General features: G+C 38.1%; 1 protein-coding gene across 3 annotated transcripts; it reads left to right on the top strand.

Annotated features, from left to right (window-relative positions):
- Positions 1-2033: 2033 nt before the first annotated feature.
- LOC311071854 (NACHT, LRR and PYD domains-containing protein 3-like) lies at positions 2034-16681 on the top strand. Of its 3 annotated transcripts, none has more exons than XM_084096426.1 (11): positions 2037-2669; positions 2980-3029; positions 3163-3324; positions 4455-4616; positions 5350-6171; positions 6780-6941; positions 7867-9726; positions 11160-11333; positions 11977-12138; positions 12981-13027; positions 14882-16679. In XM_084096426.1, the coding sequence occupies exons 3-11, from the start codon at positions 3176-3178 to the stop codon at positions 15436-15438; spliced, it is 4095 nt and encodes a 1364-aa protein (XP_083952552.1). In that variant the 5' UTR covers positions 2037-2669; positions 2980-3029; positions 3163-3175; the 3' UTR covers positions 15439-16679. The 3 variants fall into 3 exon arrangements, with proteins under 3 accessions (XP_083952553.1, XP_083952552.1, XP_083952551.1); XM_084096425.1 differs by having other exon boundaries at positions 2037-2709; XM_084096427.1 differs by lacking the exon at positions 12981-13027 and having other exon boundaries at positions 2034-2709; positions 14882-16681.
- The last annotated feature ends 344 nt before the right edge of the window (positions 16682-17025 follow it).

The raw sequence follows: 17025 nt of genomic DNA, 5'->3' as shown, positions 1-17025 counted from the left end.
CTGTGTGACATGGATAGGCTACTCTTTATTCCGGACATGGCCGTAGAACATCGTTTGGTCTGGATTTGTAAAATGTCCTGGGCTAACAAACATGAAACAGGGACTCTGAAACGGAAGCGCTTGATATTTTCCATTTTTCGGTCAGAACTACAATAGCCTAATAATAATAATAATAATAATAATAATAAAAAGAAAGAAAGAATGATAATAATAATAATAATACAAATTAAAAAGTTATGTAGGCTACTAGCTATTTTTTTGGCAGTTTTTGGGCTACAGAAATTTTTACAAAATTTAACAATAAATAATTTGATTTGATCTTTGAAGTAGCCTATTATAGCTTCGATATTTGATCACTATGGTTGGTTACAGAGACTTTACTATTCTGAAAATAATAACGAGATACAAACCTGTAAATATTCAATCGACTTTTCTTAAATTCAAAACAAAATATTAATGCTTTCGTAATTTCCATTTCTGAATAGTTGCTATATGGTCACGCAGGTTTGCGCACCTGGTGTCTGTTTTAGTTTCATATTAAACGTAGGCCTATCACTTCATTGATTCCATCATGTCATATTTATGTCTTCAAAATGTAAAACACTTCATAATATTTTTATGCACTTGTAGGCTAATTGCTGTGTAAATTGCATTAAGATCTCTTCTGTATTGATGGCTCTGATGAAGCTCTGGTTGGATTTTAGCGGTAGGCTAACTGCCCTACAGTCTTATCCTCTAACTGAATTTATCGATGTGGATTAACGTGACGTTCATACATTTAATAAGGTTGCCCCTGGACATGAGTTTATGGAGGTAGGCTAAAGACTACCACCGCTTATTAGAATAAAAAAAAAAATTCTGTTGCTGTCAGTATTGTTTTTGGAAATTAGGCTACATTAAAATGCAACGGTCTCGTTTCAAAAGCATTGGTCAATATGCTTGCGTCGACTTCACTGTAGCCTATATGTGCCCAGCTTCCTTTCTGTGAGTTCTGACCGAAAAATGGAAAATATCAAGCGCTTCCGTTTCAGAGTCCCTGTTTCATGTTTGTTAGCCCAGGACATTTTACAAATCCAGACCAAACGATGTTCTACGGCCATGTCCGGAATAAAGAGTAGCCTATAGCCTATCCATGTCACACAGTAAGATTTAGGATTTTGTCCATGTACCTCGCAGTCACAGACCGTACAGTATCAACGTCAGTGAGCTATACTTATTGTATTTCGCCACAGGGTGTCACTGTGGCCTCAACCCTTCGCCTTCGCTTACTCTGAGCTGGATTGCTATGTCTGAGGTAAACCACGCCCTCCTCATTACCCTACGCAGGAAGAAATGTAGGAGGAAATAAATGAAGAAATAAATAAATGTAGAAATACATAAATGTAGAAATAAATAAATGTAAAAATAAATAAATGTAGAAATAAATAAATGTAGAAATGAATAAATGTATAAATAAATAAAAGAATAAATAAATAAATATGGAAAAAATAAATATATACATAAATAAGGAAATAAATGTATAAATAATTATTTATTTTCGTTTTTTTGCTTTTCTATGTATATTTATTTATATATTTATATATTTATTTTTTTATTTTTTTATTTTTTACATTTATTTGTATATTTATTTATGTATTTATTTATTTTTAATATTGGCAGCTTTGGAATTCCATAGGTTATGTGGACATAATCAGAAATTAAGAAAACTGCTTCACATGCACAGGTGTTTTACGCATGCCCTATATGGGGCACGTTCAAGTTCAAAACGGTGTGCAACGTTTTGCTACGGTTTCCGGGTTGGACGTCATGTTTCCTGGAAACGGCGTGCACCGGTGTGCAACGAGGTTTGAGATGCGTTTTCTCTTGTTTGGTGGGTGTGTCAGAACTGCAGTCCAATCAGCAGCAACATGTATATAAAGCACGCGGTATTAAAGTGAACTCGCACAATGGGTTCAAGGAAAGTAATTTACAAATGTGTTCGATGCAGCTCGGTATACGCAACAACTGAGGATATTAGAGGACATGTTTGTCGTAAGTTTTATTGTAAAAATATAGGATATCAACATAATGATGTAGTTGTTTATATTTTTAGCTTCATTGCAAGTGTATGACATTTGGTATAGAAATAAACAATGGTAATTAAGTGCTTTTCCTAAAAATGAGAAAGAAAATACAGGGTATTAAAACAGTATGAACTACAAATAAAGTCAGTATGTGAGGCTAAATAGATGTGTTTTAGTCTGAATTAGGTAAGATGTGTGCTTCCATTTCAGTTTCAGCAATCCCTTCACTCGATTGGGATGTTCTCTTTTGTTCTGGGCGGCAAGTGCAGTAACTGTAACATTGGGCATATTTTGTAGTATTAAACACATATTTATACCGACTTTATCAGGCTCTGAAAATTCTTCACAAAGAACACAAAGAATGGCCTTCTCAGCTGCCATAGTTGCAACTCTTGCGTCATCAGAACAGTGTGTTCAACGCATCACCGTTTCTGTTTAAAAAACGTTGTGCAACGTTTTGTCGGGGCTGAACGCAGCCCTGATTCAACAGACTCCATGTTGTGAAAGGAAGAACATGAACGTCCGGAGAAAAAAAAAAACCCTGTGAATAATGAGAACATATCAGTTTAATGCTGTTATCCAGAGACAGATTGGATTTTTGAACTGGTTTGTATTTGATGTTCTTCATTGTTGAGACAGAGCTGAGGTAGGTTTCAGCAAACACATTTCTGGATTCATTCTCATGCATTTTTTAATAATTAATGGCATGTGTAAATATCTGTTAATCTATTGTAATATCAATCTGTTTTGATGCTTAGTTTTTCTTTTTTTTGATAGCCTTCCAAACCGAATAGCCTACCTGCTGATAAAACACAGAAATATTTCAGAAAATGAACTGTCCTGTAAAAATTTGTTATATCGGTCTCTTAATCAGTCATGAATGCATTAATACATGCAGGTTTCCTCTATTTTGCAGTTTCTTAAACGATGGGTTTGTTGTCTTTCCACACAGTAAAGGATACTCCAGTGAGTACCTAGCAAAGAATTCACAGTCATACTAAATTGATAAAGCATACCCAAGACATTCATATGTTTATTAAATGTTTCATTCTGTATGTCTAAAGTTGTAATTTGTTGTACATTGTGTGTTTTTTAATAGCTCCGCCTGTAAAATGAGTCTCTACAAGCAGCGGAAAGAGGGTGTTTCTGTTCAGACACGTAAAGCTACATCTCCAGAACCCAGCTGTGTGTCTATGAAGAGTGACGCAGCCATGGACCCTCCCCCTAAACTCAGTGATGGAGCAGTGACCTCTGACCTTGAGTGAGTATAATGTCATTTTAGACATTAAGATCCAGTGCTGTAAAAAAAACCCATTGGTGACACACGTTAAGTCAGTTTTGAAATTATTTTTTTATGTATAGAAATCAAATTTGCCTTTTTCTTTTGACATATAAGAGGTCTTTGTACCAGTACATTTATTTAATTAAGCTCCAAACACAGCTTGTTTTGATATTACAGGATCTCATCATACAGTATATCACAACTGTTCATTGTTTTCAACCATATAATGGTTTTTTTTTTATGTTTCTGACATTTAAATACAGATAAGTAACTAGCAAAAAACATTCATAGTTAATATAAAATATACACTGATGTCTATGGAAGCCGCAATAATTCTTTCAAATATAATTTGACGACGTGTTTTATTGATATCCGATATACACAATGTGTAGATAACTGTAAAGTTTACTTTAATCTTAGAATATTGTAGGTACAAAATTAATAGTGTCCTAAAGTTGTTGAATATATTAGTTTTGAAGCTAAATGTTCATTTATTTTAATTAATCACAAAGCCATAGGTGATTTGTGCAGAACAATCTTTTGCCTTGCGGTGTCAGTGCATAAATGCTTTGAATGCATTTGTTTCTATAAGCTACAAAATACGTGGAAGACTGATTCGATGCAGGACTTAGTCCTAATATTCTGGAATAGCGACAATAAATGCATTAATAATGTATGTTCTCACTTCGATAACTCAAAGGTATAATCGGATATGATGACACTGCACTAATTATTACAGGGAAAGCTAAAGTGACTAAAGTCCGTCATGACCCCTTTAAATCATGGATGACAATGACCAGGAACACTAATGTAAATGGAGCACTTTGTTATAAAGTAATTCTGCTGGATGAGTTTTGTTACCCCTTGTGGGGGTGGATTTCTGTTCTCAACACTCTGTCCAAGCTTTATAACGTTCTGTGTGTCCAACTGATGATCTAAACTCAACTGCTATGGAGAAGATGAACACAAATGCAAGCTAGTAAAAGACTCAAGGATTAAAACCCAACATGCTCATGAGTTATAAAGTTAAATTTGCATTAACAGTGAACACACCTTAACACAACAGTGGTGTTAAATTAAGTATATTTCTGTTCTGTGTGTTTTAATAGCACTGCCTGTAAAATGACTCTCTATGAGCAGAGAAAGGATGGGGTTTTTGTTCAGACACGTAAAGCTGCATCTCCAGAACCCAGCTGTGTGTCTTTGAAGAGTGACGCATCCATGGACCCTCCCCCTAAACTCAGTGATGGAGCAGTGACCTCTGACCCTGAGTGAGTATCAGTGTGAGCAGTGTGTGTAGCTGAGTCTGTACTTCATTCAATTGTATCATTTGTTTTAAGGCAAGAATCAGCCTTGGAGCCCAATCATGTTCCTGGAGATCTACCTTCCTGCAAAATACAGCTGCAACCCTGATCCTTCACAACTGAAGCAGCTAAATGAGATCTTTAGGAGCACTTGATAATTATGGACAGGTGTGTTGGATCAGGGTTGGATCTGAATCCTGCGGATAGGTTGATCTCCAGGAACAGGATTGGGCACCCCTGTAGTAGGTCATAAGCTAACATAAAGTACACATAAAGTAACGTGTATTTGCAAAATATTATATTTACCTCTATTGATCCAATAAGCAGTATTCAAATTTGTAAACAAAAGTTCTGCTTTTCCGTATATGCTTGATGCATAATCATGAAACAATTATTTTATGTAAATATGGAAATTATACATTTTCAGGGCCTATATCTTAAAGCAAAAAATGTATACTAATATAGCAAACTGAAAAAAAGTTTTTTATTTATTGTGTTTGTGTTGAAACATGGCATGCACGAGTGACAGGGCAATTCACATGGGAAAGTTCACTGTTAAGTTCACTGGTGTAGTCTGATAGGTAAAAGTAGTAGTTCTATTAAGTAGTTCTGGAACTACTTTTCACTTAAAGATGCTGTTTCACAGCCACAGTTATATTTCTTAATTTTATAGTCTTATTTCATCGTTTTCTTTCTGCAGAGTGAAGAGAGATGATGTGATCAGATCAGTGACGCCCCGTCTGACCTGCACTGACTCTGACTGTCAGACCCTCATCAGGCAGAGAGTCAAAGACCAACACAAAACCAGCATGAAGAACAAGTATGAGAGATTATTTGAGGGAATCAAACTAGAAGAGAATCAAACCCTCCTGAACAGGATCTACACACAGCTCTACATCATAGAGGGAGAGAGTGAAGGAGTGAATGAAGAACATGAGGTTTTACAGAAGGAGAAAACAGCCAGAATACAAGACACTCCAATCTACTGCAATGACATCTTTAAACCCTTACATAAACCAGGATGTGAGGAGAAAGACACAATCAAGACTGTTCTCACTAAAGGCATCGCTGGAATTGGAAAAACCGTCTCTGTGCAGAAGTTCATTCTCGACTGGAGCGAGGGAAAAGCCAATCAGGATGTAGATTTCATATTTGTGCTTCCATTTCGAGAGCTGAACTTGATTAAAGATCACCAGTACAGTCTTCACAGACTCCTGCTGGACTTTCATCCTGAACTTCAAGATCTGGACTCAAAGATTTATGAGGAGAGTAAAGTTGTGTTCATCTTTGATGGTCTGGATGAAAGCAGAAAGAAACGGATTTTTTCATATAGAAAGAAAGTTTGTGATGTGAAAGAATCTTTATCACTGAGTGTGTTGATGTCAAACCTCATCAGAGGAGATCTGCTTCCCTCTGCTCATATCTGGATCACTTCCAGACGAGCAGCAGCCAATCAGATCCCCTCAAAATACATCAACCGTGTGACAGAAATTCAGGGATTCAATGCTTTGATAACTCAAAGGTATAATCGGGTATGATGACACTGCCTTAATTATTACAGTGAAAGCTAAAGTTAAGTTTTATTAAAAATTATAATAGTTATTTTTATTTGGGGGTTAGTTTTTTCCACATAAAACACAAACAGTTCTGCTGTCAGACAGTTGGTCAGAATGAACGTTAAAAAATAATTGTTTTTCTGCATATATATATTTGTTTTTTTAATGTAAAAAAGTTTATTAACATTATAAGTGAACCTCAAGGAACATAAAATATATATATTTTTAAATCCGTCATGACCCCTTTAAATCATGGATAACAATGACCAGGAACACTAATGCAAATGGAATACTTTGTTATAAAGTAATAAGCTGGATAAGTTTTGTTACCCCTTGTGGGGGTGGATTTATGTTCTCAACACTCTGTCCAAGCTTTATGTTTGTCCGACTGCTGATTTAAACTCAGCCGCTATGGAGAAGTTGAACACAAATGCAAGCTGGTAAAAGACTCAAGGATTAAAACCCAACATGCTCATGAGTTATAAAGTTTAATTTGCATTAATCAACAGTGAACACACCTTAACACAACAGTGGTCTTAAATGAAGTATATTTCTGTTCTGTGTGTTTTAATAGCACTGCTTGTAAAATGACTCCCTATGAGCAGAGAAAGGATGGGGTTTTTGTTCAGACACGTAAAGCTGCATCTCCAGAACCCAGCTGTGTGTCTTTGAAGAGTGACGCATCCATGGACCCTCCCCCTAAACTCAGTGATGGAGCAGTGACCTCTGACCCTGAGTGAGTATCAGTGTGTGCAGTGTGTGTAGCTGAGTCTGTACTTCATTCAATTGTATCATTTGTTTTTAAGGCAAGAATCAGCCTTGGAGCCCAATCATGTTCCTGGAGATCTACCTTCCTGCAAAATACAGCTGCAACCCTGATCCTTCACAACTGAAGCAGCTAAATGAGATCTTTAGGAGCACTTGATAATTATGGACAGGTGTGTTGGATCAGGGTTGGATCTGAATCCTGTGGATAGGTTGATCTCCAGGAACAGGACTGGGCACCCCTGTAGTAGGTCATAAGCTAACATAAAGTACACATAAAGTAACGTGTATTTGCAAAATATGATATTTACCTCTATTGATCCAATAAGCAGTATTCAAATTTGTAAACAAAAGTTCTGCTTTTCCGTATATCCTTGTATGCATAATCATTAAACAATTATTTTATGTAAATACGGAAATTATAAATTTTCAGGGCCTATATCTTAAAGCAAATAATTAATACTAATATAGTTAACTGAAAAAAAAAAAGTTTTTTATTTATTGTGTTTGTGTTGAAACATGGCATGCACGAGTGACAGGGCAATTCACATGGGAAAGTTCACTGTTAAGTTCACTGTTGTAGTCTGATAGGTAAAACGAGCTCATTCAGTGCGTATACATGTACTTAAAAAGTCCGACTAAACCAATAATTTGTCTTTTTAAAATGTCATGTAAACACTTTAGTCATAGTTTACATCAGGGGAGCAGACATGTTGTATATGGAAGCAGTCTGTTAAACAGTCTGAGTGTGGGATCAAATAAGATCTTAGAGTTCAGTTTGCTGGAAACATTTGTAATTACTTTTCTGGAACTACTTTTCACTTAAAGATGCTGTTTCACAGTCACCATTTTATTTATTCATTTTATAGTATTATTTCATCTTTCTCTTTCTGCAGAGTGAAGAGAGATGATGTGATCAGATCAGTGACGCCCAGTCTGAACTGCACTGTCTCTTACTGGCAGACCCTCATCAAGCAGAGAGTCAAACCCCAGCACAAAACCAGCATGAAGAACAAGTATGAGAGCTTATTTGAGGGAATCAAACTAGAAGAGAATCAAACCCTCCTGAACAGGATCTACACACAGCTCTACATCATAGAGGGAGAGAATGAAGGGGTGAATGAAGAACATGAGGTTTTACAGATGGAGAAAACAGCCAGAATACAAGACACTCCAATCTACTGCAATGACATCTTTAAACCGTTACATCAACCAGGATGTGAGGAGAAAGACACAATCAAGACTGTTCTAACTAAAGGCATCGCTGGAATTGGAAAAACCGTCTCTGTGCAGAAGTTCATTCTCGACTGGAGCGAGGGAACAGCCAATCAGGATGTAGATTTCATATTTGTGCTTCCATTTCGAGAGCTGAACTTGATTAAAGATCACCAGTACAGTCTTCACAGACTCCTGCTGGACTTTCATCCTGAACTTCAAGATCTGGACTCAAAGATTTATGAGGAGTGTAAAGTTGTGTTCATCTTTGATGGTCTGGATGAAAGCAGAATTAAAGTGATGTTTACAGATGATGAGAAAGTTTGTGATGTGAAAGAGTCTTCATCAGTGAGTGTGTTGATGTCAAACCTCATCAGAGGAGATCTGCTTCCCTCTGCTTATATCTGGATCACTTCCAGACCAGCAGCAGCCAATCAGATCCCCTCAAAATACATCAACCGTGTGACAGAAATTCAGGGATTCAATGATCCTCAGAAAGAGGAATATTTCAGGAAGAGAATCAGTGACGAGCTTCAAGCCAGCAGAATCATCTCACATATTAGAAGATCAAGAAGCCTCCACATCATGTGTCACATACCCGTCTTCTGCTGGATCTCAGCCACTGTCCTTCAAAACCTCCTGAAACAAGATGACAGTGCAGAAATCCCTCAAACTCTGACTGAAATGTACATCCACTTCCTTCTGACTCAGATCAACATGAGGAATCAGAAGTATGATGAGAAAGATCCAGAGAATCTCATGAAGTCCAACAGTGACGTGATTGTGAAACTTGCTGAACTGGCTTTCAAACAGCTGATGAAGGGAAATGTGATGTTCTATGAGGAGGACCTGATTGAGAGCGGCATAGACGTCACTGACGCCTCAGTGTATTCTGGGATTTGCACTGAGATCTTTAAGGAGGAATCTGTCATTCATCAGAGGAAAGTCTATTGCTTCATTCATCTGAGCTTTCAGGAGTTTCTAGCTGCTTTCTTTGTGTTTTACTGCCATGTAGTAAAAAATAAGGAATCACTGAAGTCGTTTCTGAATGAAGGATATAAGAAGTACAGTCGGAATAACTCTCTGTATCTGCTACTAAAAGCAGCAGTTAAGAAATCCTTCAGGAGTGAAAATGGACACCTGGATCTTTTCCTGCGGTTCCTGCTGGGCATCTCACTGGAGTCGAATCAGAGACTCTTACAGGATCTACTGACACACACAGTGAACAGCTCAGAACAGCTCATCACACAGTTCATTAAAGACATGATCAAGGATGATGATCGTCTCTCAGCTGACAGATGCATCAGTCTGTTCCTCTGTCTGCTGGAAATGAAGGATCAGACTCTGTACAGAGAGATTCAGGAGTTTGTGAAATCAGAGAATCACTCAGTGAATCTACTCTCTCCTGGTCACTGCTCAACTATCGCCTACATACTTCAGGTATTAGAGTTGCTGGATGAGTTTGATCTGAAGAAATACAACACCTCAGATGAGGGCAGAAGGAGACTGATACCAGCTATGCTGAACTGCAGAAAAGCTCTGTGAGTATTCATTCATGTGATTGCTGAATGTGTCTGTTTTGTTGAAACAGTAAAATTGCAATTCCTCCATCAAATCATGACACTGTTTTCTTTGAAATGACTATCCTTTGCAAGGAAATCAGAAGCTTTTTGAAGAGGACAAAACTGTTTTAGTGCAAACATAAATCCATAAAACATAAATAGTGTCAGTGCAGCAAAAGACAATGTTAAACTGTGAAGATGAATGATCAGGAATTGAATGATAAAGTACTTTATTGCTTTATATTCAAGAACAATGACTGTCATTCTTATGTGTTGATCTCTTATTTCATTTATACATTTTACTGTTATGTAGAATATAGATGTAATATATTAGATAAGATCAAAGTGTCTTGGTCGTGTGATTTCAGCGAACAGAGCTTTACCTGTGTCAAATTGGACTAACTGATCTAGAGTCAGTTTTATAATAACCTTATAGGTATGATATACAAGGGCGTAGTTAGCTGGTACCCTCTGACGTCACAGGGTACCACAACTTCCAATAGGAAAATTCAACTGCAGTAGCCACCGTTCAACCTGAAGAGGGCAGCACTCAGATGTTTTTACACCATATATTGTATTATTAAAACCTATAGGAATACGACACCTATCACTGTATACATATGCTCCTTCAGTATTATCAGCAGCTATCATGTTTTCTCGGGAGCTAATTACCCTCCTTCCTCCCCAGCTCCACCTCTTGTCAGTCAGGATTTGGCATTCTGATTCCCCTTGAATCAGAATAAATTCTCGAATTATGTTGTACTTTAAAATCTTGAATTAAATATATTTGCATACATTCTTGTTGGTTCTGTTCTTTTTACCCCAAGGGGGGTTATTGCTGCTCTCTCTGCTCTTATCCATGCTAGGCTGAATGGATGCGCAGGGAGTTCTCGCCCAGAATGGAACCATACCGCCAATCCAAACTGTATGCTAATTGTCAATCGCATTTGAAGACAGTGGTCCTGACAGAAATAAAAATAAAATAAACAGAAAAATAAAAGCCAACCATTCCAACCCCAGCTCCTCGATGGCCTTGGGAGATTACTCGGATGAGCTCGAAGTCCCAGGCCCATCGCACCAATAGAGGGGTGCTGGTCTTCATGGGAGCACCAAGGAATCCTCGCGCTTGTGGGGAGAGTGAGGCACTCGGGAACTGAGCCGAAGTGAGCTAACTGTGTCCCGTTTGCTCAGCCTTGCAACTCCACTCATTCCCTCAAAGATCGGGAGAGGAGGGGGAAGAGAACGAGAGAGTGAGAGAAGTGGGATTCAATCAGGCTTAAGTCTTTTCGGAGAAAGGGATTTACCCCATAGCGTCAGCTATTGAGCAATGTTGAGAGACCGTTATCGAAAGGGAACAATATTTTAATCCGCCATCTCCTCTTTATTGAAACATATTTCATCTTCTATTATAGACTTGCTGACTGTAATCTCACTGGTCAGTTCTGTGAAAGTTTGTCTTCATTTCTACGATCATCAAACTCCTCACTGAGAGAGCTGGACTTAAGTAACAATGACCTGCAGGATTCAGGAGTGAAGCTTCTGTCTGATGGACTGAAGAGTTCACACTGTCAGCTCAACATACTGAGGTAAGAAAAACATATAATGGTTCACATGGTTATGAAATTAAAGATGCCTTCTGCTCTGGTCCCAAGGGCGTAAAATTTAAAAGAGACGCTAGGGACAATACCCAGCATCTACTGAATCGTCCCAAGCAATAACTTCGCAATTAAAGTGAAATGTGAAAATTGTGCAGTGTTGTCAGCTTATTTGATCATAACAGGAGTTTTTGCGAGATTGGTCAAAGTCATTGACTGCTTCAGTGATGGGAACGTTCTTTACTCGCTTTCTGTACAAAATTTATTTACAATTTGAATAAGTTTTTTTCATGCTACTAAGTGAATCAGTGGTGAAGTCTTGATTTACACATGCTTAAAACAGCAATAAACTAATTCATAAATGGTTCTCAGCTTGTTTTGTCTGTGTATGGTGTGCTGTTCCCCACACACGAAAACATTTGTAATGTATTCTTTTAATCCACATTAATAGGCATGAGTACAAAATCAAGGGCAATAATGATTTTTGTCATAATCTTGTGGCCCAAAACTGTAATGATGAGTATACCATGCTTGCCCTGACCCACCTCTGTCCTATTAAAGACAGGTTTGATGTGTGTGTGTGTGTGTGTGTGTGTGTGTGTGTGTGCGTGTGCGTGTGTGTGTGTGTTTTTAGATTATCTGGCTGTATGGTGACAGAGAAAGGCTGTTGTTTTCTGGCTTCAGCTCTGAGGTCAAACCCCTCACACCTGAGAGAGCTGGATCTGAGCTACAATCACCCAGGACAATCATTAGCCAAGCTGGTCTCTGATCCAAACTACAGACTGGAAAAACTCAAGTATGTTCAACACTAACAATCATCCTGTCGTGTGTTTGGACATGTGTGCGTTATAAAGTCATTGAAAACTCTGTACATAGATCCCTCCCTGCATACAGCACATACACATACTGTACTGCAGAGTAAAATAAGGACGTGTCTTGAACTCTTTGACTGAAGATGATCTTGATTCAGATCAACAGCTGCTTGTGACTCATAACAGCAGCATCTGAGAAACACACTCATGTCTCTGATCCCAAAACATAAATTCAAAGCTTGTTGCTGCTCTAGAAAGTAAATGATCATTGCTGTCAGAGACATGAAGCAAAAACAGATCCAATATACAGACACAGAGATCCCAGTCTAAATGAGAAGAAATGATGTTTGACCTCATGATACTGAATATAGCAGATCAGCTGAACAGCAAGAGATTTCTGCTGTTAGTAGATGAATATTGGTTATTGATTAAAACACTTGCACAAATGAAAGGATAATGACACAAATGATTAGTGACTGTAAAGGTGAGTCTGTAGCTCAAGGCTTGAGGATCTTATCTAATGATAAAGGCTGTGAATCAGGTACTACATCAAATGCTGGACGACAAACAGAGGATCTCAAATGATCCTCATCAGAAGAGACATCGACTTGAGTTTGGAGATATAGTTCACTATATTCCAGGTCTTCTTAAGATACACGATAACTTCGTGTGACGAACAGACCAAAATTTAAGTCATTACTACGTTCATTATGAGCTCAATTCAGACTAACATGAGCATTGAGATGTAATCTCAATGTAATACCCACTTTTATTTTTATATAAAATCATTATTATGTAAATTGACTGTGACATCTTGTTTTTATAGTCTGTATCATGGCGGAAAGTTCAGGACTACAAAAGGACTAAAGAAATGTAGGTCACACACACTTAGTCTTAAAGGGACACTCCACCTCTGGAAAGATGAATGTGTATTTAAATTGGGTCATTTATGTAGAAGAAATGTGAAATTATTTTTGAATTTGGAGCTTTCTAGACTGAGAAAAGCCAGAAAATGTATTTTTGGCTCATGTGGATGAAAGACAACAACTCCCAGAATGCACTTGCTTCGCTGCTCTATGAGGCCACTCCCAAGCCACGCCTACCGGTTAGAGAGCAGTTGTAAACAATAAAGCTAAGCTAAGGCCACATCCACACGAAGCCAGAGCTTTCCCTATCCGAAATTTTTTTTTCCCGTTCAAAAAAAAAATTCCGTAAACACGGCGTCGTCTCAAGAAATATCTGCGTACACACGAAACCACTGAAACCGACTCAAAACGATGTAGTATACATGCCAGACCAGTGTGGCGCTGTAATTCTGCCACAGACATACACTAAAAACGGAGAAGAAGACTTGGAGCTCGCGCATAAACCTTGCGCGCTGTATACAACAATAATATTAGGCACAGTAGCTTCTTTTTTTCTTTTTTCTTTTTTAATCAAGAACTTTGTTGAACAATATGAAAAACCATAAATGTAGTTGCTGTGACTTAACGGTGTCTGACTAGTTGATACTTGGTGTGATGACATCATCGTTTCACAAAATATACGGATTGGCCGTACACACGAAAACGCAAGGGCGGCGTTTTCAGATTTATCCACCTTGGGACCCGGTTTCAAAAAATAGCGGTTTCAGTCTCCGAAAACGCCGGATCCGTGTGGACGAAACGCCAATACGATAAAAAATGTATACGTATACAGCGAAACGCGTCTCCGTGTGGACGGGCCCTTAGTTACTAGTAGTCTCCGTGAGTCTGCCCGGGTTTTTGAGATCGCATATCGCACAAAATGTCCGGGATTCGGCTTTTGCGTTCTACAGTCGCCATTCATTGTGTTTACTGTGGCGAGCAGGACGAGACTAGGGACGCGGGAGAACGACGCGAGGCCGGTGGCGTGATTACTGATGACCGACACCTGTGAGGCACTGGTCTCGTATCTCTCACGGAGGAGCGGGTATATTCTTAGCAATGGTAAAATGCACATCAACCGATCACGCCACCGGCCTCGCGTCTTTCTCCCGCGGCCCTAGCCTCGTCCTGCTCGCCACAGTAAACATGATGAATGGCGACTGTAGAACGCAAAAGCCGGTGGCGTGATTACTGATGAGCGGCGCCTGTGAGACACGCCAGTCTCGTGGGCTATCTCTCACTGAGGAGCGGGTATTTTCTTAGCAATGGTAAAACGCACATCAACCGATCACTTGTTTAGCGTTCATGTAAACACTACATTCAGATTCACCAATCGGAATGAATTCAGTTAGATTGAAACAAAAGGTGTGCATGTAAACAATGAATGGCGACCGTAGAAAGCAAAGCCGAATCCCGGACATTTTGGACGATCTCGACGGCCGGACATGCAGGTTTCTGCCGGTGAAATCAAACGCACTGGCACTGATCTGTGATAGGTCTGTTAGCGCATTAGGTCCAACCCCCTATGGGCGGGTTTGAAAGGGTGGGAACTAGTGCTTGTAGTCTCAACAGAAATCCCCCCCTCTTACACTTCCTCCTACAATGACGCAAAATGACGATTTTTGCGTCATTGTAGGAGGAAGTGTAAAGAGGTAAATACAGATTTCTCTCATCTCAGGGGAAAATGAGAAAATGTTGCACGACCATTCAATAGTATGACTGGGTTTCTAACATTGCAAAGCTTAATGCAAATGGGTGGAGTGTTCCTTTAATCGTTGTTTTGTTGCGTTATAAATGTTATAATCTCTCTTCTTGTGTTCAGATGCATGTGATCTCACCCTGGATTTAAACACGGCAAACACTCATCTCGCTCTGTCTGAGAGGAACAGTAAAATGACACATGTGGAAGAGGATCAGCCGTATCCTGATCATCCAGAGAGATTTGATGAATTACCTCAGGTTCTGTGTAGAGAGAGTCTGTCTGGACGCTGTTACTGGGAGGCTGAATTTAGTGGGTGGGTTGATATATCAGTGACATATAAAGGAATCAGCAGGAGAGGAAAAAGTGATGACTGTTGGTTTGGATACAATGAAAAGTCCTGGAGTCTGAACTGGTTTCATAACAGTTTCACTGTCAGACACAATAATAAGAGCACAGATATATCAGTCCCTTCACATCCCTTTAACAGAGTAGGAGTGTATGTCGACGTGTCTGCTGGCACTCTGTCCTTCTACAACGTCTCTGACACACACACACTCACACACTTACACACACTCAACAGCACATTCACTGAACCCCTCTATGCTGGATTTGGGGCTTGTTTGGGTGGTTCAGTGTCTCTGTGTGAGATTAAACAGCTTCCTGTGAGAAACAACTGAGACACACAGTTGAGTGAAAGAAACACACTCACATTATCTCTCTCTTTAACTCACACAGCTGTAAAACTCTTTCTCTCTTCTAATCTTAATTGCAGTGTGTATATAGAAACACACACATATTGACTTTGGTCTAAACAAGACACACGACAGACTTCTACTGTGTTTTTATAACATCTGAATGCGGCTCTACAAAAGTTTTATCTTTCTGAATCCCTGAGCGCCACCTGGAGGAAGATTTAGTTTCTTGCTCACAGGAAACAGTTCTTAGCAAGTGCTTGCTCTGTTACTATGGTAACTGAGGGTCGATCAGAGGTCATCTTTTAAACACACTTCATTACAAATGAGTTGAAGATGTGGATCAAACTCGTGTCAGATTTAGTATTTGTAAAGACTCAATGATCAGGAGAGTTTGAGAGTCTCTCATAGTTGTAGAGCTTGAAAACATTCAATGATCAGCTCGTGTCTTAAGCTCAACTTTATTATGAGCTGATATTTTATCATCGAATTATGTTTTTTATTGTGTTTCTTCCTAATAATTTGTCATTTAATTGAAAATCATCATTATAGGCCTATAATTAACTATCATACAATTTCTATCAATAAAATTATATTTTTAAAAAAAAAAAAAAAAATCATGTGTTTATTATTCAGTATGGGTCAAAGCTGATAAGTAATATGTCAATATGTATTTTATAAATATAATAAAACAAATGAGAGGTGAAGTTGCAGGACTTTAAGAATTGTTGATTTGATGGTTTGGTGTTTCAAGGTCAATTGAGTGTGTGAATCCAGTGTAATATGTTCATCTCACCAGTAAAGGTCTCTGTCACCCGCTTATTAAAATGTACTCTAATTTGTGACAATTATTTATATTTATTAATATTTATTCAATAACACTGATAGTGAACTTATGTTCATCTCAATCACTGTTAGTGAACTAATGTTACAGTCCTGAGAACCAATATCTGTGTTAATATTTTCAGTTTATAAATATATAAATACAGAGAACTATTCTTTTCTGAAAAGTATGTGGAGTTTCAAATATATTTGTGTATATATTTTTCAAATAGATTAGAGACCTGATCTAAATAGGCTATATTAGATTTTGTGAAATAACTCCTCTTGTTCTGCATTAGTTTTGGTGTACTTTTTGAAGAAGCTTTGGAGTTGTAAACATGCATGACTGCATACACATGGTAAATGTATAGGTTATATTGTGCTTTTGTTTATAATTGAAGGGTGATTTTAACTGAATGATTTATGCGGTTATCAAATATTTGTAAATAAATAAATAACATTATTGATTTAATATTTTAATTATAAAAATATATATTTTTAAAAACTTAATATTTTTGAAAAAATGGTGCATAATTAGAAGGTAAACAATAAAATATATGAATATTAAATAGTGCAGTACAAGAGTGTGTTTATTTTTCAGTCGTCCTTTCTGTAAGTTACATAGTTCCGCCAGCATTTGGCAACAAGTGGCTGTATGCATAGGCTGTATGTCATGATGAGTGAGTCATTGAACCCATCGATCGATCAACTGATTCATTCAGCCGTATTGATTCATTCGCGTAACAAACA

This window comes from Abramis brama (genome assembly GCF_963993115.1).
Source record: "Abramis brama genome assembly, chromosome: 21".
NCBI lineage: Eukaryota > Metazoa > Chordata > Actinopteri > Cypriniformes > Leuciscidae > Abramis > Abramis brama.
This window is presented reverse-complemented; position numbering and strand designations above follow the sequence as displayed.

Excerpts from the sequence above, each read along its gene's own strand:
- LOC311071854 (XM_084096426.1), top strand. The coding sequence starts at position 3,176 with ATGAGTCTCTACAAGCAGCGGAAAGAGGGTGTTTCTGTTCAGACACGT. Across the intron at positions 4,617-5,349 it reads GCAGTGACCTCTGACCCTGA|AGTGAAGAGAGATGATGTGA; the intron begins GTGAGTATCAGT and ends TTCTTTCTGCAG. Across the intron at positions 6,172-6,779 it reads AATGCTTTGATAACTCAAAG|CACTGCTTGTAAAATGACTC; the intron begins GTATAATCGGGT and ends GTGTTTTAATAG.